This window comes from Dicentrarchus labrax, unplaced genomic scaffold (genome assembly GCF_905237075.1).
Source record: "Dicentrarchus labrax unplaced genomic scaffold, dlabrax2021, whole genome shotgun sequence".
Classification (NCBI taxonomy): Eukaryota; Metazoa; Chordata; class Actinopteri; family Moronidae; genus Dicentrarchus; species Dicentrarchus labrax.
This window is the reverse complement of record NW_026136719.1, coordinates 26,810,183-26,837,643: the sequence shown is the minus strand read 5'-3', so window position 1 is coordinate 26,837,643 and position 27,461 is coordinate 26,810,183. Positions and strand designations below refer to the sequence as shown.

Below are 27,461 nucleotides of genomic sequence, written 5' to 3'. Positions count from 1 at the left end.
ACTGGGCAAAACATAACTCGTTGTTGTAGTCATGACACCATGTCGATTACACTTTGATAAGAGAAAAATAAATCAGACGGTGTTATGTAACAGAAAACAGTTGTCTATTGCGTAACAACTATGTCTCCGCCCCTTTCACTCGCTGCGCACATGCGCAGTAGCACAGTACACTCCGCCATTGAGAGACCCACGATCAGGAGGAAAGGGTCAGAGAGGCACTTCGACAGGCAGCAGCTGCACGTTTCCCCGGTCTTCAACCTCAACTCTGGCTTGAGCTACCATTTTAAATACTTGACTCACACTCTTGTCGTGTTTCCCGTGGATGATTTTGGTTGACAACCATCGCCACTACTAAGGACCGTGTTCTTACCGTATTGTAGAAGTAAGGGACGGCGGAGAACCTCAGCTAGCGGCGGCTATAACGAGGCTATAGCAGGCTAGCTAACGTTAGCTAGCGACCTGGCTAGCTGCACACGAGCTGAGCATTGCTCGGTGGAGGGGTGGGGGGGGCGGTTTGCCTACAGTTTCGTTTGATGGATCCGAGAATCTCCTGGTTTCAACCAGAACAACGTGGACCCGCTAACAACCTGTGGATGCAGATTTGGGAGACGACACAAGGGATCGGCTACTTGCATGTAAATAACAGCTACACCACTGGATCTCAGAGCACGTCGAGCCTGAAAGCGACCGTCAACGGGACGTCGGGAGCCGTCCTCACCGGCAGAAACGGACCACTCGACTCAAACACCGGGAGCGGCGAAGCTAGGACTCGGGGGATGTCGACCTCAATGGGGAACGGAGAAATACCGGAGCAGAGGGACTTTATACCACTGGAAACCAATAGCAACCACAACAACCGAGCCCCTGGCAGGGGCGGTGTCAGTGGAGGGGGGCAGCAGCAGCAGCAGCAGGGGAGCGGGGTCGCTGTGGTTTGGAGGGGGCTGACGGACGGACACCCCAACAAAAGGAAAAGAGACAACAAAGCTAGCACTTTCGGATTCAATTCCAGCCTCTTGAACAGTGGCAGCGCCCCAAACACAGGAGGCTATGGTGGATACACGGGCACGCCATGGAAAGTCAGGAACTACTCAGAAGGAATTGTAGGGTAAGAGAGAGAGTTTGATAAAGTTCATTAGATGTGTAATTTGTGACAACCCGCTGCTGGCTGGGGGGAGGCACTCAACCTGCTTCCCACAGAGCCAGCCTGTAAACTGTGACTTGTTTACCTGTTATTCCACTGCCTTGAAACACTTCCACGCTGAAATGACATGCAGGTGGACGAATGAGCTTGTCGGTCTCACCCCACCCACATTTCCATCCCCACCCACTGAGTCTCCGGATAACTTTGTATAGTTGTATGTGACAGCACCTGAGTGATCTGTCGACTAATGGGCGCGCCCATTTCAAAGCTATGAAGATCAGCAAGTTGTGTGATAAATTCATTTAGTTTTTAAAGGACGGCATAGTGGATTTTAAGACTTAACTTTTCCAGCACTTTTGTGTTGTATGTAACTTTATCCAGGAGGTTTAACCATTTTGTTTTACTGGAGTTACTTGGAGTTAAAGACACTGCACTGATACTGTTAGGCAACACTGGACCATTTCAGTCCTTGCTTTCTAACATTATGGTGTTCATGAAGTAGTTATAAACTAAATGGACAAAGTACTGCTAGATAAGGTGCATATTTGAGAAGACTATCAACAATAAATTGTCTCAATGGAGGGAGCCAAGAGAGAGGACTGAGGAGGTAACAGGGTGCTACCCCAAACAGGAGTGACACTTTTACTAGATGTGGGCCACTTCATTGGTTCTCCTCCTGCCTCCTTAAGCCCGCAGACATTAGGCTGGCAGTATTTCAGAGGAAATCACAGTGGATGTGTTGAAGTCATTGAACTGATTTTGAATACAGCAAAAGTCAGCATGTTCACCACGACCTAAAGTCTGTGTGAAAAAGAAACATACAAGAAGAAGAGAAGAAGTCAAATGACACAAATAAAGAATACAGTCATTGACATTAGGGGAAAGAAATATTGTGGGATAACAAGCAAGTCTAACCTGGAGTATCAGTGTGACAAGCTACTCTTAAAGGACCAGTCTGTAGGATTGAGTGGCATATAGCAATGAAGCTGCAGATTGCAACCATTTGAATACAGCACCGCCTTCCATGCATGTAGGAGAAACTATGGTGGCCACTAAACCCGTGAGCCAGCCAACATTTAGGATGATCTATTGGCAGAAACATTAGAATATTAATAATCATGTTTTCATTAGTGTATAATGACCTGAAAATACCAGGAACGGACCAACCAAACACTTCAGACTCTGCAACTTCACCACTGTATGACACTAAATGCCACACACTGGTCCTTTAAGCCAGGGATCCAGAGTGCAACCAAAATTTTTAAGAGTGAGGCTAATCATTTTTCTAGGTCACACTGGTGCACCTGACGCTGCCTGGTTCCCTTGTGACTGTTTTCTAAACCAATAAGAGACAGAGCTCGGGCGGGTCTTTGCCTCTGATTGGCTGTGGGCCTGTTCACCGCGCTAAGTTTTGTGTGTCTATAAATTGCGCGCGACCTGAGCGCCAGAATAGCTGACTTAACTGAAACGGATAAATAAAATAAAAGCAACAAAACAAGGGAAAATGAAGAGAGGCAGAAATATTGGAAGTTTTTTCATTAAGAAAACCAAGCCTACAACCAGCCTACTAGTATAATCCCATCCATCCCCACTACTGAGAGTCCATCCCGTCAAGACACAGAGCCCTCGGTCCCTGGGGAGATGCCAAGCCCCGGTCCTTCGGCGACAGCATCAGACTCAGAACCAGAGGAGGAGACAACCGAGTCTGGGCTAGAGCCCGGCTCCGAGACCCAAATTGAAAAGGCCAAAATACTGTCAGGAGTGCGGTCAGAATATGGCCAGAAATAGTGCATTCATGAGCGGGCCAACAACGTTTCACATCGAAACTTTAAAAAAACATGTCTAAAAAACACACAATGTGCCGTGAAAAGTGTGTAGAGAAAGTGGCCCCGCTCCCAGCTTTATTTGGAAATGTTTTATTTTGCTTAGTGTTTTAGTTTGAAATGTTCAATTTCAGCTCAGTGAAGCACTTTAAACACTTTATTTTTCTTTTTATATATAATTGTGCTTCAAATAAAGACAAGCATTTCTCTACACCTTATTCATGTTAAAGGTGACGCAATGAAAACTTTGGGTGCACCTAAATTTTGTGCTGGTGCACCTAAAAAGAAGAAAAAAAAAGTTAGCCACACCGGTGCAACCAATGCAAAAAGTTAGTCTGGAGCCCTGCTTCAAGCCCATAGCATGCTTCTGATGCCGGGCTCGACAAACACACACGTGCACCCACAGTCACTGCGTGGACCCAGCACATGCCTCTCACAATTTGAAACTTTGCACTCTGCGGCTGTGCTGATTGAGCACGGCTCCCAGTTTATGATTGGCTCACTGGTCAGTGACACACCAGTTATCAGATAAGCAATGTATTCATTAAGACAATAAGAACAAGGAAGCAAGTAGAAAACAACACGCATGCTGTAAAAACGACAAAACACAGGCACTGTGCAGCCCATGCTCACATGTAATTCATAATTGTTGCACATATAGCCACAGAGGGGATCACGCTCAGGTTTTCTGCAGTGAGCATGCAGAGAGCTAGCCAGGTTAGCCTGTATTCGAGTTTTCATATTGGAAAAATGATAAAATGCGCATCAAAACCCCCATAGTTTTGACAAAATATGACTAAATGCTCAATGTGACAGCACAGAAGTGAATTCAGACTTTTATTTATTTTTTGACAAAATGAGGGTTTGAATAAAGATGGCCAGAAAATACAAATCATGCTGCATGAGTGATTTTAAAGCCTTTTATGGATGTTTTGATACTTCTTAGACAACCTCTATTATTTATTAATACTTATTGAAGCCATTGTAATTGACTGCCTTTGGGTTGATCACAGCTGCTGTTCTCTGAGAAAACAAGTGGGACTTCTTTTCTCACCAGTATTTTTTTAGATATTATAACTGGGGAGAAATGTTTGGGTGGGTGGGGCTTTGTTTTAAAGACCTTTTAGGTGCAGAGATTTCCCCCCTTCTCCACCCCTTTCTGTTCGACATGTGTAGACAAGCAGAACACCAGAGTGTGGAGCTCAAGTCTGTGGCTGATCCTCATTTATAGTTATGTGGAAGCTCTGTGTTTGCATAAGGACATTCTTTAGTGATTAGCTCTGCTAATACCAGAACCTGAACCTCAGAGCCTAGATCACACTCGCCACTACTGAGGACTCTCTGTCTTACTGTGCTCAGGTCATTCACAATGCCAGCATGCTCTATGGGATTACAGGCAATATAGGTGCACATTTATGGACCTACTGTATGTATGTGGATGGACAGGCTGTCGTTTGTTGGGTTATATTAATTCCACAGTTTAATCTCCTCATAATACATGTTTTGTTCCTCGGGAGAAGCAATAGGTTGCTCGTGAGCATCAATGTTTTATTGAACTTGCAACCTCTTCCCTTTGCCCACATTGCTTGCTTATCATTCCTGATTGGCTTTTGCTTAAAGATGCACCTTTTTACCACCCAGTGCTACTCCAAGTCCTGTGACAGGGTGGCTGGGGTTGTTGGGTTTCTTTATGCCTGCTAGCTACCTCAGTGTGTGAGGTAAGCACTAAGGCAAACACAGTGTGTTTGAAGGTGTATGTATATTTGATGAAACTTTTACTACTTTTTTGCTATTTAGGCACGTACTTCCCTTTTTGGCGTTATACATTTGGATGCAGGGAATAAGACTGGGTTTGACTGTTTCAGTTGGGTTGAGTAAGCCAGGGAATCATTGTTGCATTTGAAATGTACAAGTAGCAAAAAGGGTGAAGGTGGGAGTAACCTTAAATGTGTTTTTCCATGGGACAGTCTGTACACTATATTTGGCCATGGGGGTTGGCTAGAGAGGCAGAGGCATGTGCTTATTTGTGTTTTACGCTCCCCCAGTCTTTCTGGAACCGAGAATGTCCAAGCAAGCAGCCCGCCTCATGATGGAAAAGGATCATTGTTTACATGCTCCACACGGCCTCACTTCCACAAAACAAAGCCAACCCTCTGAGAGAGAAACCCGAGCCCCATCGGCGTCCGTCCAATCAGATGGGGAGTTCTAAGGGAGTGTTTCCACCTCGTTTTCTGGTGGTGTAGAACAGTTATTTAGAGTCTTTATATGGGCACAGGAAGTCAGTGTAGCCTGGGAGAGCTGTGGCCCATTTCTGTCCGACTGAACTGTTTTCTGATCTGGTGTTGTGTGGTGGGTTTTTATTGTGTAGGCAAGATGCAATGTCCCAAAGTTCCAGTCATTTTTATAACAGAGACAGAGAGGCATTGTGAGAGAATGAATTCAGAGTGATCGTTGGATTTACTTGATGGCTCTGTTGCTTTTCTGTGTAACTGGCCAGTGCCTTTCTAAATTAGGCCACTAAAATCCACATTAACTTCATTTATTTGTGTAAAATCAAGATTGAGATTGGCTTGAGAGCAATACCTTCACGGCTCAATGGATCTGACATTTCTAAGTAGAAACCCAGTTGAACGCTAAAATAGCAAGCCATAGCAACATTGTAAAAGTAATGTTCTGTTAGTGCTGGGCGGTATACTGATTTTAATTTCCTGTATGATATAAATTTTTCATACCACCGTAAGTACTTTATTACTTGTGCATTAGAACATTTGAGAAATATCCTTTTGAATACGTACCTGGTCGGTGCTTGTAAAACATCCACAAGATACTCACTCTCTCTCTCTCTCTCTCTCTCTCTCTCTCTCTCTGCAGAATGCTAAACAAGTGCCTGACCGCAAACACACTGGCCCAGTAAATCTATGCGTGGCAAACACTGACTATAACTGTCGCCAATCAAACTAAATGGAGTGAATATCGGCCGATTACAATCGGGGGCCGATCAATCAGAGTGCCCTTTAAAAATACCGCGATATACTGCGAGACCGCCAGAGCCTCGACACGATCTTAATACAAACTCTTGGTCATACCGCCCAGCACTATATTATGTTAATTGGTTATCATGGGTTTTACATTGTCGGCACGACTGGGTCACATTCATAGTTGGTCAGGTTCAGTATTTTGGAAGCTTTCAGGCAGTATTCTATGGAGCCAGGACGGTGACTTTAAAATTTGGCATCCAAAAAGAATTGCCATTGAAACAAAACCAGTACTGTGACAGGAAACACATCAGTGTCCGTCTGCTGTTTTCCCAGCATGCCCACAAACATCAAAATGCTGTCAAAACCTTCATTTATAATTGCCATAATTCTCGACCGGGAAAGAGGCAGAAAAAAGGCGCCGCAAACAGAAACCTTAAAAAAAAAAAAAAAACGACCCCAAATCACAGAGATGCCGATTCGCACGGGACTAATATTATCACATGACTGAAATATGGTAGGTAATTTGCGGTGGAATTTATACTTTACAAATTACGGATATGGCAGATTCCCATTGGATTAAGATCACAGACAGAGATTACTGGAGGTCCCCAGGTAATACTAGTCCCTTGTGAATAGGGCTTAGGGCTTTACTTGGGTTTGGAAGTTCCCGGTGAACAGGACATTTTATTATTGCCACCATGCCAGAGGCTTACTTGCCCCTCCCCTCAGACCCCTCCTCTCAACACCAAAACAGTGACAGAAAGTTAAAAAAGAAAATCAGTGACACTGAAAAAAAAACTGACATTGTAAAAAATCTGTCGCTGAAAAAGGAGTGACATGAAGAAAGAATCTTAAGATTGTCATTGAAAAATACAAAAAAAATCCCAATAAAATAATACGATTTTAAGATTTTAATTATTTTAATTAGTTTCTTTTTTCAATGCCAATACAACTGTTTAAAATACAAATGTTTCAATGCCAATGTTTCCTGTTTCAGTACTGGTTTTGTTTTCAATGCCAATTTTTTTTTTGGATGCCAAATTTTAAAGTCACCATCCTGGCTCCATAATTCTTTAATTGAATAATGTTGTAAGTTTAGTTGCTAGTTTACGCACACAAAGTTTGGTCTTGTATGTATATCTCCATCACAAAACCTTTCTCAAGGGACAGCTCAGTATCTTTTATATTTGGGACCATCCAAGTACTTTTTTTAGAGGGTTACTGTTCTCGACTCCTTTATTTATTTATATTTATTTGAGTTTCCAGCATCCCTTGCTAGCCTGCCTGTGAAGCCATGAGTTTCTGCTCTATTCTTCTGACATCTTCATTTTATTCTCACACCCTCACACGTGTTGAATGTCTTATTCATGCAAAGCTATTTGCTCCTGTGGCCCAAAATGGTAATAATGACAGAGCAGCCTGCACTTGATTAATTTTAGTTGAGCCTGGTGTTGGCAGCTAGTTTCGAGTGGTGAAGCAGAACATCAATTGCAGGCTAATGAATTGTGTGGTTAATCGCTCACTGATGAGTAGCGCTGGCTCATGGGTTTTATTGCCATTTATTGCCGATGTCTATTGGAGATTTATGACTCCCAGCACTAGCACACAGATAGCACCTCTGTGACTGGAGCTCCATTATTAGAACGGTTGTTCATCCAGCCCCTACTGGCTGTAACATCTATGTCAGGCTCTCTCTTTCTCTGCTCTGCTGGCTGGCTCTCAGCCAAAGCATGTAAGCCTGTGGAGAGAGAGACAAGCATGCTTGCTGGTCATTTGGACTGTAGGTGAAACAGGCCCCCTCTGAACAGCACGCGTGGGCAGCTCTCCATAACTCAGCCTTCCCATGTGTAGTGAGGAATGTGTTTTTCTTTTTTTCCCTCTTCCTGTCCAATGGAAGCCCTTCCTATTCTCCAGACTGATGCAGTCAGCAAGCAACACACAGCATTCTTTTTTCAGAGCGTGTTGAGACTGTGACCTTCTCAGCACGTGTACAGAATGACGGGGCTTTGACAATTATTTTGTGTGATACTGCATCAGTGTTGCCATAAAATCACATTGTCAGTGTTAGCATTATAGTATCAAAATGTTTTACACATTCTTTCAGTCTGAAGTGATACGACAACAGAGGGGAAGAAACTTGAAATGTGAAATGATCAGAAAATAATTTTAAATGCTTTATGTGCTTTAAAATTTATTGTGATAATGACCAAACATTATATGGTATATTTATTTTAGGTTATTCTTCCCATTTGTGTTTGAAGAGATATTTTAAAAAATGACCAAAACTGTGCCAACAATGTCTTTCAGGGCTCAGACAGTTTGTGCTGAGTTGTAACTTAACTCTTACATACTAAAAGAAAAACAGTACAGTCCTTTTAAAGGCTTAAAGATGCTTTCGCTGTATTGGGAAAGCGTCTTTGAAACTGTAGTTTGTGAAGCCACAAGCTGCTCCACTGGCAGTAGTTGAGCCACAGCAATACAAACTTTAAAAGTTACGTCCTACCTACTACATCGAAGAGATTTCACATCTAGAAATGAAATAAACAAATGTAAATGTCTTTGTATTCTTACACATTGCATATTTATTTCATTTAACCATTCAAACTGTACTGAAGCACTGGCCCCTGGCCCTAGTTCACATGTACCAGATCTACAAAGAAGTACTGATATGTAGTACGGTTGACAACATGTAAGATGCTGACACTCGACTGGTGTGATACTCAGAGACCAATAAACAATATGTTATCCTGGCACTAGTATTTTATTCTCAGCTGTTCCCGTTTTGACCACAGTACTCTGCTGCATCACTCAGGCATGACCATCATTAGCAGTCGGCAGTGTTTGGGCTTTTGTGTAACTGGAGCCGTTTTGTCCCAGTGGCCAACACTTAGCACCCCGGATCAGTTCATTGATGAAACATTAATGAATCTGCCATCTGCGGGATATTGACACCTCCACCTCTGTTTGTGGTTGTCCTCATTTTTGAAAAGCGGTGTGTGATGTGACTTGTTTGCCTTCTGGCAACCCTGTCAGCCTAGACAGAGCAGTGTCACATAACACACACTAGCCTCTTTTGTTGCAAAGGATGTCAAGTCCCAAAATTTCAAGCCTGTCCGAAAATAGGGTCATGATGTCGGGGACTCTTTCTGGGGCAATATGGCCAGAACAATGGTCAGGCTGGAACACTGTTTATTGCATTGAACACGGTCATTCATCAGCTCTCTCGTTTCTTGACACATGAAAGTGATGTCTTAATGCCTGTTTTAAATTCTAAAGCTATGCTGCAGGTGCTTTGACACACCTTTGTACTGTGATGCCAACATATGTGAACAGTCACTATTAAGTAGTGCTCAGCGTGATGCGACAATAACCTCTTTTTTTCCGTCCTCCTACCCAACTTAACAGATGGCTCTCGTTCACATGAAGGCATTTCGGCACCACACCCAATCCTCTCTCTCCCTCTCTCTCCATTTTCTGTTTCACCTTATGCGGGTGTCAGGCCCTCTACCTCTTCACTTTCCTAGATCATTCTTTCCTCTCTTTTTACCATTGCTGTCTCACATTTACCATCCCATTCCTCCTCCCCATAGCCGTGTAAAAGCCGCATTATGGTCGTATAAAGGCTGCATTATGGTCCCATTTTAGATTATTGTGAAACAATATTTCCAAATACAAAAACACGATGATACGCATCATGGACTTTCTTCATTTAATTATTCCGGAATTTTTTTTCTGCTGTCATACCCATACTTGGCGTGTAAATGCTCAACACTGCGTGATAATGCACGGCGCCTACACCCAGTACTGGTGGCAGTGCACTGGTGGCAGTGCTCTGACAGCTATGCTTAAATCAGTTCCCACACAGAAATTGATTTTGAACTGTAGCGCCTGGTTGTTTATTAAACGATTACTCGATCTATAGAAAATTAATCTGCAGCTGTTTCTGATAATGCATGCATTCATTTATTTATTAATTTCAAGTCATTTTTTAAGCAGATATGCGAAACATCTGATAGTTCCAACTTCTCAATTATGAGGGTTTGCTGCTTTTTCATATCTTATATCTTTGAATATCTTTGCCTGGTTGGACAAAACAAGACATCAATGGCATCACCTGTGGGAATTGTGATGGGAATTTTCCATTGTTTTCAGATCTTTATAGCCCAAACAATTTATCATTCATGAAAACAATCATTTGTTGGAGCTCTAAATTAGTGCAGGTTTGAACACTGCCAAACTTGGAAGAAGAAGCACCGCTCTGTTGATCCTCAAATGATTGTTCATTGATCATTTGCATTTAAGCATACACATAAAGCAAATTGCGGTCAGCCCAAAAATGAGAGCTGCTTTAACTGCAAGAGTGCTAAAGGAAAGAATCGGTAAGCTTGTCAGTGACATTAGAATACATATGCATGGTGGGAAGTGTTAGGAAAAGAAGCCTCAGCTCTGTGAAAACCTGTTCCACGAGATTACGTAACATTGCTGTGATATAGGCAAGTGGGATTAACCGATAAGCAGTGCCAAGGGTCCATTTGCTCCCTAGGAAGGTGCAGAGCTGAGAAGTAACTTGATCCAAGAAGGTGGGGCATGAGATGTGATTTCTATGGTTGCTCCCATCATGTGATGACAAGGGAGCAGTAGTGGCCTGTTTGCTGTGAAATGAAACCTTCTGCTGGCTGCTGCTGTGGAGTGGAAGTGTTCACTTTTCACAATGTCTGTTTCACAACATATTTTTTAGTTTATTGTATCGCTTTGTGACAGAAGCAAACAAAAGATTATGATACATAATCATGTCAGACAAATGTCCTTGTTTTAGTTTGATATTTATATAAGTTTTGAAAATACACTGGATCTTTAAAGCCAACTGGGATCATTCATGCCCCAAACCTAATCCTTCAGTTCAATTACAGCACATGTGGTGAGTCTTAATGATACAGAATTGAGCTGCAGAGAGCGGTGTTCTCTTAACCATGAAATCAAAACTGAAGTTGTATTTGTAATGCAGACTGTAGCTGCTGAGTTTCTCTTACCCTTAAATGAAACCTAATCTTTCTGTGATGGAGGCTGGCACAAGAGATTTAGTCAGTTGCCATGTTGGAGGAGGGGTAACACAAACAGAAACTGTTCCTTCCTCTTCCCTAAAAAACAAAACACAATGATATTGTGTGACGTGCAACATTTGGTATTCTGCCAAATTTATATTTTGAAACATTATATTTACCCAAATTGAAATGTAGTTTTATCAGAAAGGGAAAAGGGTGGGATATTAAAGCTATGTTTTGGTTACTCCATCAACAAAGTGGATGTCCCATATAATGCTGGGATAACCGCTCAAAGCTTTTTGCAACATAACAAACACAGACATAGCAAATAGTGGCTTTTTATTTTGGTCTGAACAAAGGAAGTCAATGAAATTAAATCATTTAAGTCATTCAGTTCAGTACACTTCTTTATTTGTGGCTCTCTCTGAAGATTTCCCCAAGATAAAACTGCCATTTCAGTTAATGGATGAGTCTGTGCGACAGATGTGTTTGTAGTTAAAAAAAAAGAAAAGAAAGGAGAAAGCACAGTTCTGATACAATATGCAACCCAGTGAACTTGTGTTGTCATGGACTGAACATAGTGTCTGGCTATTTACAGCATGTGTTAAGGTGTGTTCCCACAAACGGGCAGCGACATTTTGCCACGCGTTACTCGTGGAATGATATGTGTTTAGCTGCTAGTAACGCCAACCCACATTTAGTTACCTGTGTTACTTGTATTCGTATCTTTGCACTGACTTTGTATGTAAATCAACTCAAACAAATCATTTTATTTGCATTTGCTGGGAACACACGCACACATTATTTAAAGTTAAATTCTTGAATGAATCTGCATTTTCATTAATACTCTACATTTACTATCGGATTTGTGAGTGGACGCATTCAGACCACTGTCTTGTCGCACCCAAAATGCAGTGTCATCTGTCAATAAAAGCTGGTTCCGGGGGAACCCTGGTAGCTCACCCGATGCAGCATGCACCCCATGTACTAAGGCTGAGTCCTTACCGCAGCGGCCCGGGTTCAATTCCAGCCCTTTGCGGCATGCCATCCCTTCTCTTTTCCCCACTTTGCTGTCACTCTTTAGCTGTCACTGTAGAATAAAGGCAATAAAAGCCCAAAAAATAAAAGTTGGTTCTTGCTTGACTTTTGCCAGTATTCTAATTAGGGACGTCCCGAGCTGATCGATCCCAAGGATTGCTATCAGAGCCAATCCAGGCATATTTTAATGCAAACTTTACTGTGTGTTGTCCACCTCAGCCTGCTGGTGTTGCAGTGCTGCTCTACTTAATAACTGCCAGGCTCTACACTGCGAGCATTATCCTCCAAATGTGTGTGAAAATTAGAGTGTGTGAATATATAGCCCAACTCCAACAGAAATGCTCTCTCTCTGTCTCATCACTTCATGTCAGTCATTCATTTCAGCAGTCACATTCTCCCAGTTAAACCTTTTATTTATGTCATATCAATAATGAAGCTGAATCAGGACCTTCTGTATTTAGATTCGATATTTAGATCAGAAGGCTGGTGAAAAATAAGGTGTGCTGAATTTAGAAGGCGTCAGCTGCAATTTAGGCATTAACATTTAGGTAAATAGAAGCATTGGATTGAGTATCGACAGATTGACAAAATTAAAGGACTTGGATCTGGATCCAGTCCAAAAAAATAAATCTGGACATCCATAATACCAATCAATCAAATGCTAGGAAACAAACTCCAAGTAGAATAACTAATAGCTTTTTGGTGTTTTGGTTTTGTGCTGTTGCTGGAACTGACATCAATGTGGAAACATCACCTTTGGCTTTAGAAAATTGTGATCCCATACCAAAATAAATACCAATACGATAATGAAAATCAGTTCCAGCCCCAGTTGAGACGGCTGACAACTTTTGATAACTTTCAAAAATATAAACTGCTGTACAGTGCGTTCATGTCCGATAAGCCTTCAGACTAGCTGTCTTGGTTTGTGTTTAATATTCAAGTGTAGCAGCATGCACACACTTGTGTTTTGATGCAGTGTTTTTGTCAGTCTGATCAGGGTTACTGTAGCATTGGCCACTGAATAGTTTGGCTGCAGCAACTCAGATTAGTTTTCCAAGGTCACCATGATAGCATTTGGCTAGGGAGAAGTTTTATTCTGCACATATTTTCCCTACATGGTGAACGGACTGGCAACCTTTCGGTGCTGAGTCCGTATCCTGGACTTCTGCTAGGCTGAGTGTCTGAGACAAAAGAAATAATAAAAGTGAAACCCAGTCGACTTTGACTGTTGTCAGGTTAAAAGTACTTGTTACATAAAACCCAGACAGTAGACACACACACACACACACACACACACAGAGTGCTCTTTGGGGCGTAATCCAAACAACTGCCAGTCAGTGCTGGTAGCTGCTAGTGTTTTCCTTGTCCGACTTTCCGTGGTATACGCTGGCTTTGCCTTATTTTATATTTAAGAGCAGAAATCTCAATTTTTGTTCGTCTGCCAAGGGGAATGTGCATGTTATTGGCCTGATCTGGGTCTGTATGCATCGTGTGTGCACCTGCGTGTTTGTGTTCCTGTTTGTCCGCCCCCAGAGACTTGTTCCTGCATAAGTAGACACAATTGGTCAGTAAAAAGGTCAGTGCATATGGGCAGAGTGACCTGTTTCAAGGACAAATGTGGTACCCTTGCTTAGCCTGCCCTTAAGTTTTTTTTTTGTACTGACATGACACTGGGGCACAGTAGGGGTTCCTGTTTTGGCCCTACTGTTTAAATAGTTTGTGGGATAACCTCCAAAACATTTCTGTGGAAAGATAAAACCCTTCCTGTGTTATAAGGGACCCAATCAACCAATCTTTTTCACCGTCTTCCTGATAAAAATAACCCTTTTTGTTTTCAGTAATTATTAACCTCCAGCCCTTTCAGGACGAGTTGGTTTAACACTGCAAAGCTGTGTGGAGGAATCTTTTTTTTTTCTTTCCTTGAGCTATATGAAATTGAAAAATGTGATTACCAAAGTGCTCCAATAGACACCTTTATTATAGGCAACTCATAAACTCATACCATTAGGACAGACCATATCAGTCAAACTGATAGTCCAAACACTGATGTCACTCTGAAGCATGAATCTACCTGTACCACCGGCTGATAAAGAAAGGCCTGCTCTTTTTAGAGACTTTAATTTGCCATGGGAAGATTATGATTTTTTTTTGGGAAACATTCTGCTTATCATTGTGCTGTTACATGAATTTATATCTTTATGCCTGCCTTGTACAAAAAGTCTTCCACTCTTGGTCGCTGGATTTGTTGTATTCAGCTTCCAGGCTCACTGAGACCTCTCTATCACTCCAGAGAAAACTACAGCTAATATTCCATTTCGCTGTCTGTGTTATCACCATGTCTGTCTATATGCAAAGCAGGCTTGGATAAAGCTAATTTGCCTATTAAACGTTGCATGTTGTTTATCATCCAAATGGAAACTATTTTGGTCTGGATATTTAATTCACAACACATTTTGCCTACTCTTATCTCAACACTTGTGTTTTGTGTCTTCTGCAGGTTACATGAGGAGGTCAATGACTTCTATGAGTACATCTCCCCACGGCCGGAGGAGAAGAAGATGAGACTGGAGGTGGTGGACAGAATCAAGGAAGTCATCCGTGACCTGTGGCCGAGTGCTGAGGTACACAACACCCTCAACCCCAAACCCTGTTGAAGTAAACTATGACTTTTTGTGTGGTTTGGTTTGATATTAGTCATGTGGTTTTCTAGCACGCTGCTGCTGATAATCAGGGTGAAAATGTACTTTGTGATTTACAATGGCTATAAGCTCCAGCCTTTCATAAAGCCTCCTTGTGTTTTCTGTTATCTCCCCGCTGCACAGTGCTCTGTTTGGGTCATGTTAGCAGCGCCACCTCAGGCATTCTTGTACCCACTGACTTAGATCATGCTGATAGAGCAGTGTGCTTCAAAGAGTGTCCGCTCAGAGCGTAGCAGTTCCTAAATTAAGGAGCATAATACCCAATCCTGCCCAGTTTTGTTCCTTTTCCACTGTGGAGAAAGCAAGGGCAACCTAGTCATCCACTCATTGTGATGCTTGTTTAATTGATGAGCTGAGATGCGTAGACGTCCACCGGACACTCACCAATGTTTCCACAGTTGCCAGTTTATCTAGGTCAGCTGTACCAAAAAAATTTATCATACTATTGTTCTTCAGTTTGGGATTTGAAATGTTTCTTACACTGTGTGGGGTTGGGCAGTAAAAGTTTTACTGATGAGTGTCAAGACGAGATGAAACACAGCTCACCTTCGTAGCCAACTGTACCTCACCCTTCAAAAAGTCTTCAGGACTTACTATACACTTGTTCACAAACATGGCTCTACAATCAGCTTAGCCCTGGACATGTGACTGGGCTGTAAAACCCGACTTTCTACTCTTGGTTGATGTGGGATGTAGGGAGGTAGTAAGCAAGTAAAGATAGGGTCAAGGCTTAAGTCTATTTCTATTCAGACACCAATTTGTGTGCCAAAGGTCGAAGAAGTCTTAGTCACTTCAACAGGGTGTAGGTTAAGAGATCAGTGATTAAAAAGACTGTTTTGTATGTAAACCCTGCCAGTTTTGATTTCCACAATAACCACATCAATGCAACATTAAACAGAGGATATTTGCTTGTTTCATTGAGGACACCTTTGTCTTTAATCCCTCACTTGAAATGCAACTGAAGTGGTTTCAAACTACACACTGTCTTTTTCCCCGGGTAGTTTTTGTTCCACGCCTGTACAGTTTGTTTGGGCTTGTCATTAATTGAACACTAAGTTAAGCTGTTGAATAATGACATCTGTGTGTCTTTGGGAACAGGTTTTTTGCAGTAGTGAAGCTTTAGCGTGGGAAAATCAGAAAATGCTACATTAATGCCTGCCTGGTGACACAGTTTGTCCTCAGCCCCAGTCCATGTCTGAAAGTTGTTATAAGCAACTGTCAAACACAATGATAAAAATGTTCAGGGTGTTCTGCTGGATGAATTTGTATAATTAATTGAATTTAAAAAATCTGTTGATGATATGTGTCAAACTCTGTGTGTTCCATCTCTCCAGGTGGAAGTGTTTGGGAGTTTCAGCACTGGCCTTTATCTGCCAACAAGGTGAGCCATTTGGTTTCCTTAACCAGCCTAGGGATTTGAACACATGCTTGCTCTTTTTATCTTTGCCCCTGTGAACTGGCCCCCTACCAAAAGTCTGGCTCTGTCTAGCCAGCGAATCATTAATTGCTTTTGTTTTGAGGATCAAGTGGTTCGGTCATTTTTAGCACCGCTGATCCTGGATCAGATTTTTGAAACTTTATTCTGAGCGAGGCCTGCGACAAGACACCCAGTCACACATACACACAGCCGCCTACACACATAACCCTAAACACACACAAACACACAGCCAAGTCACCTGGGTTAGTGGACTCTTGACACCACTTTAATGGGAATACGCTGTGTGCGAGTGCATATCTGTTTCTGTCTTATTCTGGAAACTACTTTTGTTTGTGTGTGTGTGCGTGTCTTGCTTGTAGTGGGCTTGTGGTTGTGTAGTGAACACATGGCGCAGTAACATAGTACACACACGTTGGCTGAGCACTGTCTGAAGTTGCACATTGCTCCCCCACAAGATGGAAGCCCGGTCTGCAGCAAGCTACCATGTGGAACATATTTGAAATGCCTGTTGTAGGGTTTCCCTGTTTACTGTGTTTAGGATCAGTTCCCCCACAAACTGGAAGAAAAGCAGTATAGTGCAATTCAAGTAGGGAACTGTTTTTCTAAAACAGAAACTATAAAAGACAGATATTATTAAAAATGTTGGTAATTAATAATTTAAAAAGCACCATTTTGCCTTACTTTGGTAGTAAGGCATCAGTTAAGGCAGTCTGCTAACAGTAAAGGCTAAAACTTAATGTAGAGAAGAGTCATAAAGTGAGCAAACTAACTCTGATGTCAGTTCCACAGCTCTCTCTATCTATCAGACGTTTGCTCACATAAACTGATTTTCATAGCAGACCATGTATGGCAGTAGTAGCAAAACTCCAGAGTGTATTGAATCGAGCAGGGTTGTGTTTTATTGTGCAACTGTTCATCTAAGAGGAAGATATCTTATTTATTTCAAAACTAACATAGTCTACCTTTTAACACCACATGCAGCTAGTTACAGACAGTACATGAGTTGCTGGTGTGTGGTTACAGTGGAAAGGTGTATTCAGTTACCTGTCATGTCCCTCTTCTCCCCTCAGTGACATTGACCTGGTAGTTTTTGGGAAGTGGGAGACCCTCCCACTCTGGACGCTGGAAGAGGCTCTCCGGAAGAGGAACGTTGCAGATGAGAACTCCATCAAAGTTTTGGACAAGGCAACGGTAAGACTGTTCTCACTGACAAGTGTTGTGTTATGTTGCAAAATTTGATTTCCATTGGTTTTTGTAGCAGTTTTTTTAGACATTGGTTGGATCAAATTTCTAGGAAGCAACAACATAGATCATACTGCAGGAATCACATTATAGGAATTGTTTCTTAAAAACTTAGTTTTGGTTTTCAGGTTTTCGTCCAGCGCTTATGTCACAAATTCAGCTGTGCAACTTGAGATCTTTGGTGCATACATTTTTCCTCAGCAACTACACCTAATAAAATAAAATGTCTGGTTATGGGATGGAAGTTTGCACATTAATATTTGAGAGGAACTGCAGTCCTCTGCTTTTAAATATGTTGCTGTCTGTTTTAACAACTGGATGAGCTGGAATCACTAGTCACTACTTGTGTCTAATGGATGGAGGCTACATTAGCCGCTACGAGCATAACACGCAAAATCTCTCTCGTCTCGACTCCACTTCCTCCCACTGTACACAAATGAAGCCAAAATAGCCTAGATATGGCCGCTGCCATCTTTCGCCATTCTGAGTGGCGAAAGCAGCGATCAGGGTTGGCGACGCGGTATCAAAGTCCCGCCTATACTCGTGAGCAGGGCTCAGCTGACAATCATGATTTGAAACTCCCCTTTTTATAGCTTCAAATAACTAATTAAAACCGAACTTATAAGTTAAATGAACACTTGGACATAGATCAGCATGATAAGAACTACCTAAAATGACAGAAACTATCTTTGGGGAAAATATATTAGATTTTTTTGTAGTTTGTCCCATCTGCTGATATGGAGGCAGCGGTCTATGACCTATACAGTAGTCAGCTGCACCATGTAAATTAAAACTGTCCAACTTGTGCCAAATATGATGATTCACATCTAGGTCATGTCAGTTTCACAACCTGTAAATCACATCAGTACAAGCTGTTGTGACAGATCAAAATGCAGACTATGCTGATTTGCACACATGCCTTGCCATTCAGGCATGTGTGAAGATACGTACACGAAGGGAAAAACATCAGTACTTTACTCGACTGTAATTTGGAGCTTGTAACAAAGAGTACATTTCATCCAAATTAAGGTTATGTGTTTATGTTTACCACAGACACAATGTTGGCAGTGTAGTGTGCTTGGAACTAGCTCTTTGCTTTGGATCTCTAACGTCTGTCTACCTGATCACGTTCTCCAAACCACTCCCACTATTATTAGTGATTTGTGTTATGAACTGTGCATAGATTGGACTTTCTTTGTCTTTCAGGTTAGACATTTTATAGGGCAGATTAGCAATTTTGCTTAAGGAGTTTATTAAGGATTAGATGAGTATACGTAGGTTAAATTGCATGTGTGTTATGTTTTTAAGCTTAAGTGTCTTACAGCACAATGTCAGGAGGCACTTGTGGCAGGCGTTTGATGGTTTCCTGTCCAACTGTCCTTGTTTAGTATCAGTACCTGTAACCTGTGTGTTCCCAGGTTCCCATCATCAAACTGACGGACTCCTTCACTGAGGTCAAAGTGGACATCAGCTTCAATGTGAAGAGTGGCGTTAAAGCCGCCTGGCTCATCAAGGAATTCAAAGAGGTACAATTTGTGACACGTCCACCTTGAGATTGTTTTATTTTGAAACGTTCGCAAAACATCTTTTCTCTGTATTCTTACATTTTTCATGTATCCTTGGAATACGTAATCTTCATCATTAACACATGTAGCCCGTGTTGTTGTTTGGAGTGTACACATTGCTTCAGCCTTATTGCAGCTTTCCTGACTTTATTTGGTCTGTAGCACAGAGGTGGAGCTCTGTGAGATCCACAGATAGTAGTATTGCCTCAAAAACTGGCTTTTCGAATCCAAACAGTACTTTTCAAATGTAAATGGTACTCTTCATACAACATAAAAAAAACAAACTACTATAATTGCTATTTAAGAATGTAAGGGTTTCGTAGTAGCACACATAGCTCTTTTACAACATTTAACATCACAGGAAGTCAGTTAATTCAAAACCATTACTTAATGGGGGTTTAATGTGTTATACGGTATATTAAAAGTAGTAATTTCATAACCCACTTGAATTGAAAATAAAATTTCAAGTGGGTCTTACATATTAATGATCAGTAGGGCAGGTCACTGAACATCCTTTAGACTTGAAATTCACGTTTTCCTTCTGGATGGTGCTGTAAATATTTAAATATGTTCCTTACAGTGTCTGTCTTTTGTCCTGTAGAAATACCCTGTGCTGCCTTACCTGGTCCTGGTGCTGAAGCAGTTCCTACTGCAGAGGGACCTCAATGAGGTTTTTACCGGTGGAATCGGCTCCTACAGTCTCTTTCTCATGGCTGTCAGCTTCCTGCAGGTCAGATACACTCATCATTAACCAGAGCTTTTCATGTTTTTATCTACTCATTGTTTGTCTTCGTCTTTTGGAATGTGTTTGTTCTCACAATGCAAAGACTGTCGTGTTATATTGGCGTCTTAAAAGCACTTGCGTAACCAGTTGCAATAATTCTGACATCCACTTGTTCTGTGTATTTTCCAGCTTCACTACCGGGAGGATGTGTGCAGTCCCAACATTAACATTGGTGTTCTGCTCATTGAATTTTTTGAGCTCTACGGCCGCCACTTCAACTACCTGAAAACGGGTATCAGGATAAAGGATGGAGGTTGCTACGTTGCCAAAGACGAGGTTCAGAAGAACATGATGGATGGCTACCGGCCTTCCATGCTCTACATTGAGGACCCTCTGCAGCCAGGTAGGAACGGTGAACACGAAGGATAAAGGGTTGAAGTGCCCTTTCCCTTAAAAGATCCAAAATTTTAATTCCCTTTCCAGATATTGGACTGGCATGATTGACATGAAGGTCAGGTTCTGATATTTACACAAACTGACTGTCTTGTCCCCAACAGACAATGATGTTGGCCGGAGTTCGTACGGTGCCATGCAGGTGAAGCAGGCATTTGATTACGCCTATGTGGTGCTCAGCCACGCTGTGTCCCCCATCGCCAAGTACTATCCCAATAATGAGTCTGAGAGGTAAGGCGCTCATTAAGGAAGCTGTCAACATGGCAGATTTGTTCTAATAGACCAGATGTTGATAAACTTTTACTGAATATCATCTGTTTGGAATAGTGGTGAATTGATCACAGCATCCCTCACTTTATTGTTGCAATATCCATTTATGTCATATGCTGTTATAGGTGTTTGAAATATTAATGACTAGTGCTGTCAGTTAAACGCGTTATTAACGGCGTTAACGCAAACCCATTTTAATGGCGTCAATTTTTTTATTGCAAGATTAATGTTCTTTTTGGCCTAGCACACTTTGTAGTTTTTTTCACATGCTGTTGCAACAACTAGTAACGTTAGAAAAACTACAACACCACACAGGATCTAGCTAGACCGGAAACAAAACAACAGGCATGCCGCACACACTTGTTTAAGAGTAGTAGAAGTTACGTTTTGAGTGGATGGCGAGTGTGAGACGCCGAAATGGATGCCAATAATATTCTGAATGGAAAGTTTACTTTTAAAAAGTTGCCAAATGGTTCCATTGACAAGACCAAAGTGATCTGTGTGTTTTGTCGTTGTGAACTGAGCTATCATCGCAGCACGTCCAGACTGAAATACCACTTGATGGCCAAACACACAGCTGATGTGAATTTGACCCCTTGTCAAAGCCAGGCGACAATGGATGATTTTTCAATAAAAACAACATTTGCACAAAGCAAGCCGATCCACTTTTCCATGTTGATAAGAGCATTAAAATGAGAAAAAATAATGGGACAAAAAGAAATCAAGGGACATTTAGAATAGATAAAAATGTGCGATTAATTGCGAGTTACTATGACATTAATGCGATTAATCGCGATTAAATATTTTAATCGTTTGACAGCACTAATAATTACTAATAATTATTTATTATAGTTGTTTTTGTCATGGTTGACTTTATTTGATCATACTGAGAGTTTCAGGCCATTACCAGTAACATTTGCCTGACTGGTATTCCTCTTTCTGTATCTCATCAAAGCATACTTGGCCGAATCATCCGAGTAACGCAGGAAGTGGATGAATACAGGGAATGGATCCGAAAGAACTGGGGCAGCCCGTCTCAGAATGATCTGCCACTCAACAGTACGTTTAAACTCTTACCATTTTCTTTAAAGTTCCCTATTGAAACTAAGATTTGACCCAAATCTACTACTGCAACTACAGCAGCAGAGCTCTGTAAGCTTAACGTTGGACTCAGTGGACCTCTGTGTCTCAATCTGTCCCTTCTCTGTTTCTGTAGGAAATGACGTCACACTGTTTGAGTCCCAGCAGCTCGATGAGTGCAACAACAATGTTCCAGATGATGATGTTGTAGTTCTACCGTCGGCTCCCCACAGCAAAACCTCCTCCAACTCCTCCTCTCCATCCCCTTCACTGCGCTCCTCTCCCTCCTCCTCTCCGCTGTCACCTTCTTCCACGTCCTCAACCTCCAGCTCCAGCGATGCGGTCAGTCTCGCAGCTACACAGCCTTCAAACATTAGACTGTTGCATACGTAGGTTTTAGTCTATTATTTAGTCTATTTAGTCATCAATTTTGTTGGTTTCCTCCAGGACTCTGATGGCACGCCGTGTAAGACGGCCAAGCAGCAGCCTAGCCGGGGCTCCAGTGTCCACAGAGAAAAGTCCGCTGTCGTCAATAATAACAGAACACAGAGCCACACTACCAGCACTCCATCTGGAAGCAACAAGGGAGGAAAGGTACGCTCAGCCTTGCCTTATACATACACTTACCAAACATTGTGAACCACAAGATTCTAAAAGAAACCTGTACTGTTGCATATCACCGAACGCACCTCACTATGTACAATTATTTCATCTCTCCTAGCTGTTTTCTCATGAGGTATGCTTGATAAAGAGCTATAAAATGAAATAATATAATCACATTTCTCCACTATTACCAGCCTATACAGTATGTTGTATTGAATAGCCAGGGGAAATCCTACAGGAACACTGAATTCTTTTTGTCCATGCTGTTCTTTCTCCAGGCCAGGATGTCTCGTTCTCACCAGAAGAGCGGCCACCACGGGCAGCAGAGCTCCTCCAGCACCAAAAGTCATCAGAACAACAAGCCACACCACCAGGGCAACAGCAAGAAGAGGAAAAATGTGCGAGACTCTACACAAGAAGACCTCTGCAGATAGGGGTGACCTCGCCTGCACCGACCCCCCAACCCCCCGTCCTTGTCTGCAACTGACTGACTGTCCTGTCCCACTTCTGCTGCCAGACTCCAGCCTCGGGAGGTTGTTAGAAGTATTAAAACGTCATCTACAGTATCTGTCTCTCTGTCAAGCTTTTCGGGATGACGAAGCAATTTTTTTAGCAGGAAAAAAAAAAGAACAAAAAAAGAATTGTTATAGGAAATGGGGTTTAATTTTTTGGACCTGAACTGAAATTACAAAGGATAAACGCTCATTTGCTTCCCAACAGCTTCTTTAACGGAGCGCTTTCCCTTTCCCCAGCCAGCACCCACAGAACATGCCTCTTGCGCCTCCTGCTGTACAGGAATAGACAGGTCTGGTGTCTGGAATCTACTCTGGAGCAATACCTGGAACTTGCTGGCTGGAAAATCGGATGAAAAATTTTATCCCCCCAAAAAAAGAAGAAAAAGCAAATGGCTTAAAATGTACAAAAAACAGAAATGTTATGTTGAACAAACAAACAAACATGTACACAGATTTTTTTAAGATGGTACAAATGCAATCAGTAAGAGTGGGACATAACTTATGCATGATATTTTTTTCGTTGGTTGAATTTTTCTGTTGGTTTAATCTGTTTTGTTATGTCTAAAAACAGATTATACAAAGATTTGTACAAAAAACACATAAGCAAAAAAAAGGTTAAAAAATACAAGTAAGAATAAAATGTTTCATATGACCTTTTTACAAGATATACCGATTGAAGACATGTAAACGTGCACATCTTGTGCCCACAGCTTTTTGGCCAAAGCTAAGAGCTGGTTCGGGTCCCATTGCCAACATAAATCATCAGCATCTACTTTTACTCCTGGTTGCTCTCTATGAGTGTGCTACAGTGTTAACATTTAGCCTTTAGTGAGCCAATGCTCACATACAGCCCTATAGATGACTGGATGGAGCCTGGTCTCTCACCCAGCTCAATAGCACAGCCACACCAGTATAGAGGCTTTAAGAGTACAGGTTTAAATTAATAAAGGGTGATAATGGTTTTATTGAGAAATCCTACACTTGAAGAAAAAAAAAATGTGTTAACAATGCAACTGTGGGTGATCATCTGTTCCTTTGGTAATTGACCCACTTCAAAATCATTTGTATTTGTTAAATGTATTTATTTTGTATTAATTATATGAACATAGTATGGATAAATGTATTATTAACATTAGAGCCCATATCTTTCAGTCCTATATTTGAAATAAGGATAAGTTGTGGGGATGTGGGTTGGGAACAGCTATATTCAGGTACAGTAAAATACCACCTTTATTGTTTCATTGGGGATTTTTTTTTCAGTTGAGTGACCAAGTTACTTTTTTGAGAATTTTGTTTTAATATGTGGCTGGTCTACTTACCTAAAAGGGAGAAGATTTTTATTTTATTTTATGAACTATCACAGCAACACACACTTCAATATGTCGACCCCCCTCAGTCATTGCAGTACAACAACTAACCTGTAGATGGAGCCATCACTCCAAGTCTGAATCCACAGAGTTTGGGCTTATATATTGCATTTGGAGGGTTTATCTCTGCGTTGTTTTTGTGATGGACTGATGATATCCTGATATTTCAACTGAATGAGCAGCTGCACATAGAAAACCTGTTGAGCTGAGTGCTTGCTGGAGGGAGAGCATCACACCAAAGCACACCACAACCCCCTTATTGTCTCTCTCCCAAATGTGACAAGAATCACCCAGAGTAAAACTAATAAGGAGCCAGCAATAACGCCCACCTTACATTATCTATCATCACTCTACAATGACCACTGCAGCTACAAGATGTCACGCTCACTGTAGAGCAATCTTCTGTGTTAAGACAGTGAAGCACATTTTGGTAAGTCCATGCTACAACCTGCAGCCTGTTTGGTGTTGGAAAGTTGAAAGTACAGTTTCTTGCCCTCCCTCATTCCTCAGCGCTACAGTTGTGGTTTAAATGCAGTATATAAGCGCTGGTCTGTCGGTAGACTGACGAGGAGAAAGGTGAATAAAGTTAGCCGTGCCATCTGAATGTCCACTGACCATCTCTCTTCACTGCAGGAAGGCTTTAAACCCAACTGTACTCATCTGAAACGTTTCTCTGCAGCTATTACAATTCATGCAATAAAAACAGTGCAATTAAACCGCTTGTTGAGAGAAGTTCTTAGTTTGCCTCCGTGTTGTATACTGACTTTTTTCTCTCTGTTAATAGTGTGAAGGGTTCACTGTGTATGTCTGCATCAGGCTCTGCTCTGAAACCTCTAGGTGTCAGTTATCACTCAGCAGTTTGAGTTATTGGTTCACTTTTATGTGGGCCCACCTTGACTCTGTGTCAGAAGAGAGTGTTACTGCTTTTTGATTGTTTATAATGTTCATTTAAATACACAACCATTTTATTAATCATCCAGTCTCTTCAGACAAGAAGAATACATTTACTTACCTCTAAATTTAAGTGAGACCCCCACTGGGCTTCTACAGTTAGAGGCACTCTGATTCACAGCTGTAGAAAATGTATGAACAAGTATCCTGTTGTGTTTTGTTATAAGGACACCATGTCATTAGCTGGGGAACATTTACCTTAGCTCCTCTTAATGTGAGGTCAGAGTATCATCCACTGAACTGTCCCGGTACATTTTTTAAACCTTATTTATCAGGGCTTTGGTACCTTAGCCTGCCTGTTCTTTTTCAGTGATCCTGTGCTGTTTCACAGACTTGTGCCTTGAATACAGAGCCTGTGGTTTGTAAGGTACACAAGAGTGGTTTTGTCTTTTAACACCCAGTTTTCCACTTATGTACAAAATTAACTACCATTCTTTTATTTCTGTATTTGGGCTTTTATTTTTAATGGATAGTGACAGCTAAGGAGGGGAGTAGAGGGGATTTGACACGCAGCAAAGGGCTGCAGGTCGGGCTGGAGCCCGGGGCCCCTGCAGTGAGGGCTCATCTTTGGTACATGGGGCTCCAGCTCTACCAGGTGAGTTATCTGGGCGCCACAAACTAACTCCCATTCTACTTTTCAATCAATACACATGATGCGAAGTAATGTGGCCTTACCATGGCTCATTACCCAGCATCCTTAGCCGTCCGATCTTGTCCATGAGCAGTGGGGACGATGTTGCCTGGCAACAGCCAAGGTGCTCAGGAAACTGTAGACTACGCAGGCATAGTTCTCATTACTGGTTGATTACAGTAAGCTTATTGACAGGATGGAAAACTGTCAGACAGTGCTGATTAATCTGCTATTAATATAGCACAGGGCAGTTTCACAACTGTATCTACTGAAACAGCAGGAATGTTTGTCTACCAACAGCTTAACATCATGAAAGCAACAAGTAGAGTGGATCAGAATGAAAGAGGACAAGTGGGGAGACATTAGCTCTTGTCAATGAACTATTATTTCCACCAAGGCAACAAAACATGCACTTTCTCTTTCTGCGAATGCACAACAAGTGTGCAATGCTGTGCTGTTGTTTCCTGGCAATGCTTTTCCTAATGATGAATGCTCGTGCAAAACATAAGTGTGTGTGACATTAAAGAACTCTGGAGAATTGCATGTAAATCTTTTTAACTTTATTTTTATGATCAGTTTTTTTATTTAGTTTTTATAGCCATTATTTCTATCAATCTATTGATATATATAGCTATCCATCTATTTATCTATACAAACATACATACATACATACACACACACATATACACACACACACACACACACACACACACACACACACACACACACATCTTATTGTGTGTGTGGGAGGAAACCAGAGTATCACCAGGCTCAGAGAAATAGACTAGAATTACTGAGCTACCGTTCCACCATATTACACCTCTTCTTTCTGTTACTCCAGGCCTGCAAGTATAGGGAATTCCCTAACAGTGGCATGGTGGTAGACTGACATCAGTGGTGGGCCTGAAAATTATTCAAGCCATGGAAACATAGCTGCAATTCCTGCTGAGAGCCTGTCATACAAAGGTGGGAACCTTTCCTGTGCTCTGGAAAGCACAGCTGCAGTTCTTGCTCGGGCTCTGGAAAACACCGGTGCCATTCTTCTTCGGGGCCTGGAAAAAACAGCTGCAGCATACCTGGAGAAAGTATGAGGAGCTTCAATGACAGTATAGCCCAAAGTGTAAAGCAGAGAGTGCAGGTCAAACTCCCTGTAGATCACTTCAATGTTTGCAACTGAAGCAACCCACGCACCATGGACTGAGTCATGAATAGCTTCAATCCTTGCCCTGGTCCTGAACAAAACAGCCTCATTTCTCGCTCGGGCCTGGGCCAGTAGTAGTTCCATGCGTCTTTGGATCCGGGACAAAGCAATTCCAACATACCTGTAGAGGATGTATGAAGCTATGATGATCCAATCACACAGAACCACAAGTGCTGGTTGCTCCGGGTCTGAGAAATGGGCCCTCTGAACAGCTTCAGCTGTGGAAAGACGAGCTGCAATCTTTGCTCGGGCCCTGCTTAAAAAAGTTAAAGTTGTTCGTCCAGCCACGGAGAAAAAAGCCACAATTCTTTGCCGAGAAACGGACAAAAACATCAGGCTTATTTCTCTGAGCCTGACGATACATGTCAAGGTTGTAACTTTGGTCATGGAATAAACTGCAGGAGCTTTTGCCTGAGCTGTGGAGAAAACTGCTGCAATCGCTTCCGACCGTCTGCCAGCAGGCCGTGGTGTCTCTGGGTCAAATGTTTCGATATTCTCCCAGGCTTTCTCAATCGCTGGACCAGAGACATCGGGGCACATATATAGGGACATGGTGGGAGACCGAGGAGGAAGCTCAAGCCCCTGGCTGTCAGAATGGCCTCTGTGAATCACAGGGCCAGTGCATGCAGAGGTGCTATCCTGCTCTTCTCTCTTTAGCTGAGTGTCATCACTCAGACAGTCCAAACCTGTGCCATTATCC

At 42.0% G+C, this 27,461-nt stretch overlaps 1 protein-coding gene across 1 annotated transcript; it reads left to right on the top strand.

Annotated features, from left to right (window-relative positions):
• Nucleotides 1-169: 169 nt before the first annotated feature.
• On the top strand, nucleotides 170-24,694 carry tent4b (terminal nucleotidyltransferase 4B). Its single transcript, XM_051378232.1, has 12 exons — nucleotides 170-1,105; nucleotides 14,520-14,643; nucleotides 16,056-16,102; nucleotides 17,230-17,350; nucleotides 18,820-18,927; nucleotides 19,568-19,696; nucleotides 19,880-20,093; nucleotides 20,248-20,374; nucleotides 21,369-21,472; nucleotides 21,630-21,835; nucleotides 21,941-22,087; nucleotides 22,375-24,694. Exons 1-12 carry the CDS (start codon nucleotides 534-536, stop codon nucleotides 22,528-22,530), a joined length of 2,055 nt encoding a protein of 684 aa, XP_051234192.1. The 5' UTR covers nucleotides 170-533; the 3' UTR covers nucleotides 22,531-24,694.
• The last annotated feature ends 2,767 nt before the right edge of the window (nucleotides 24,695-27,461 follow it).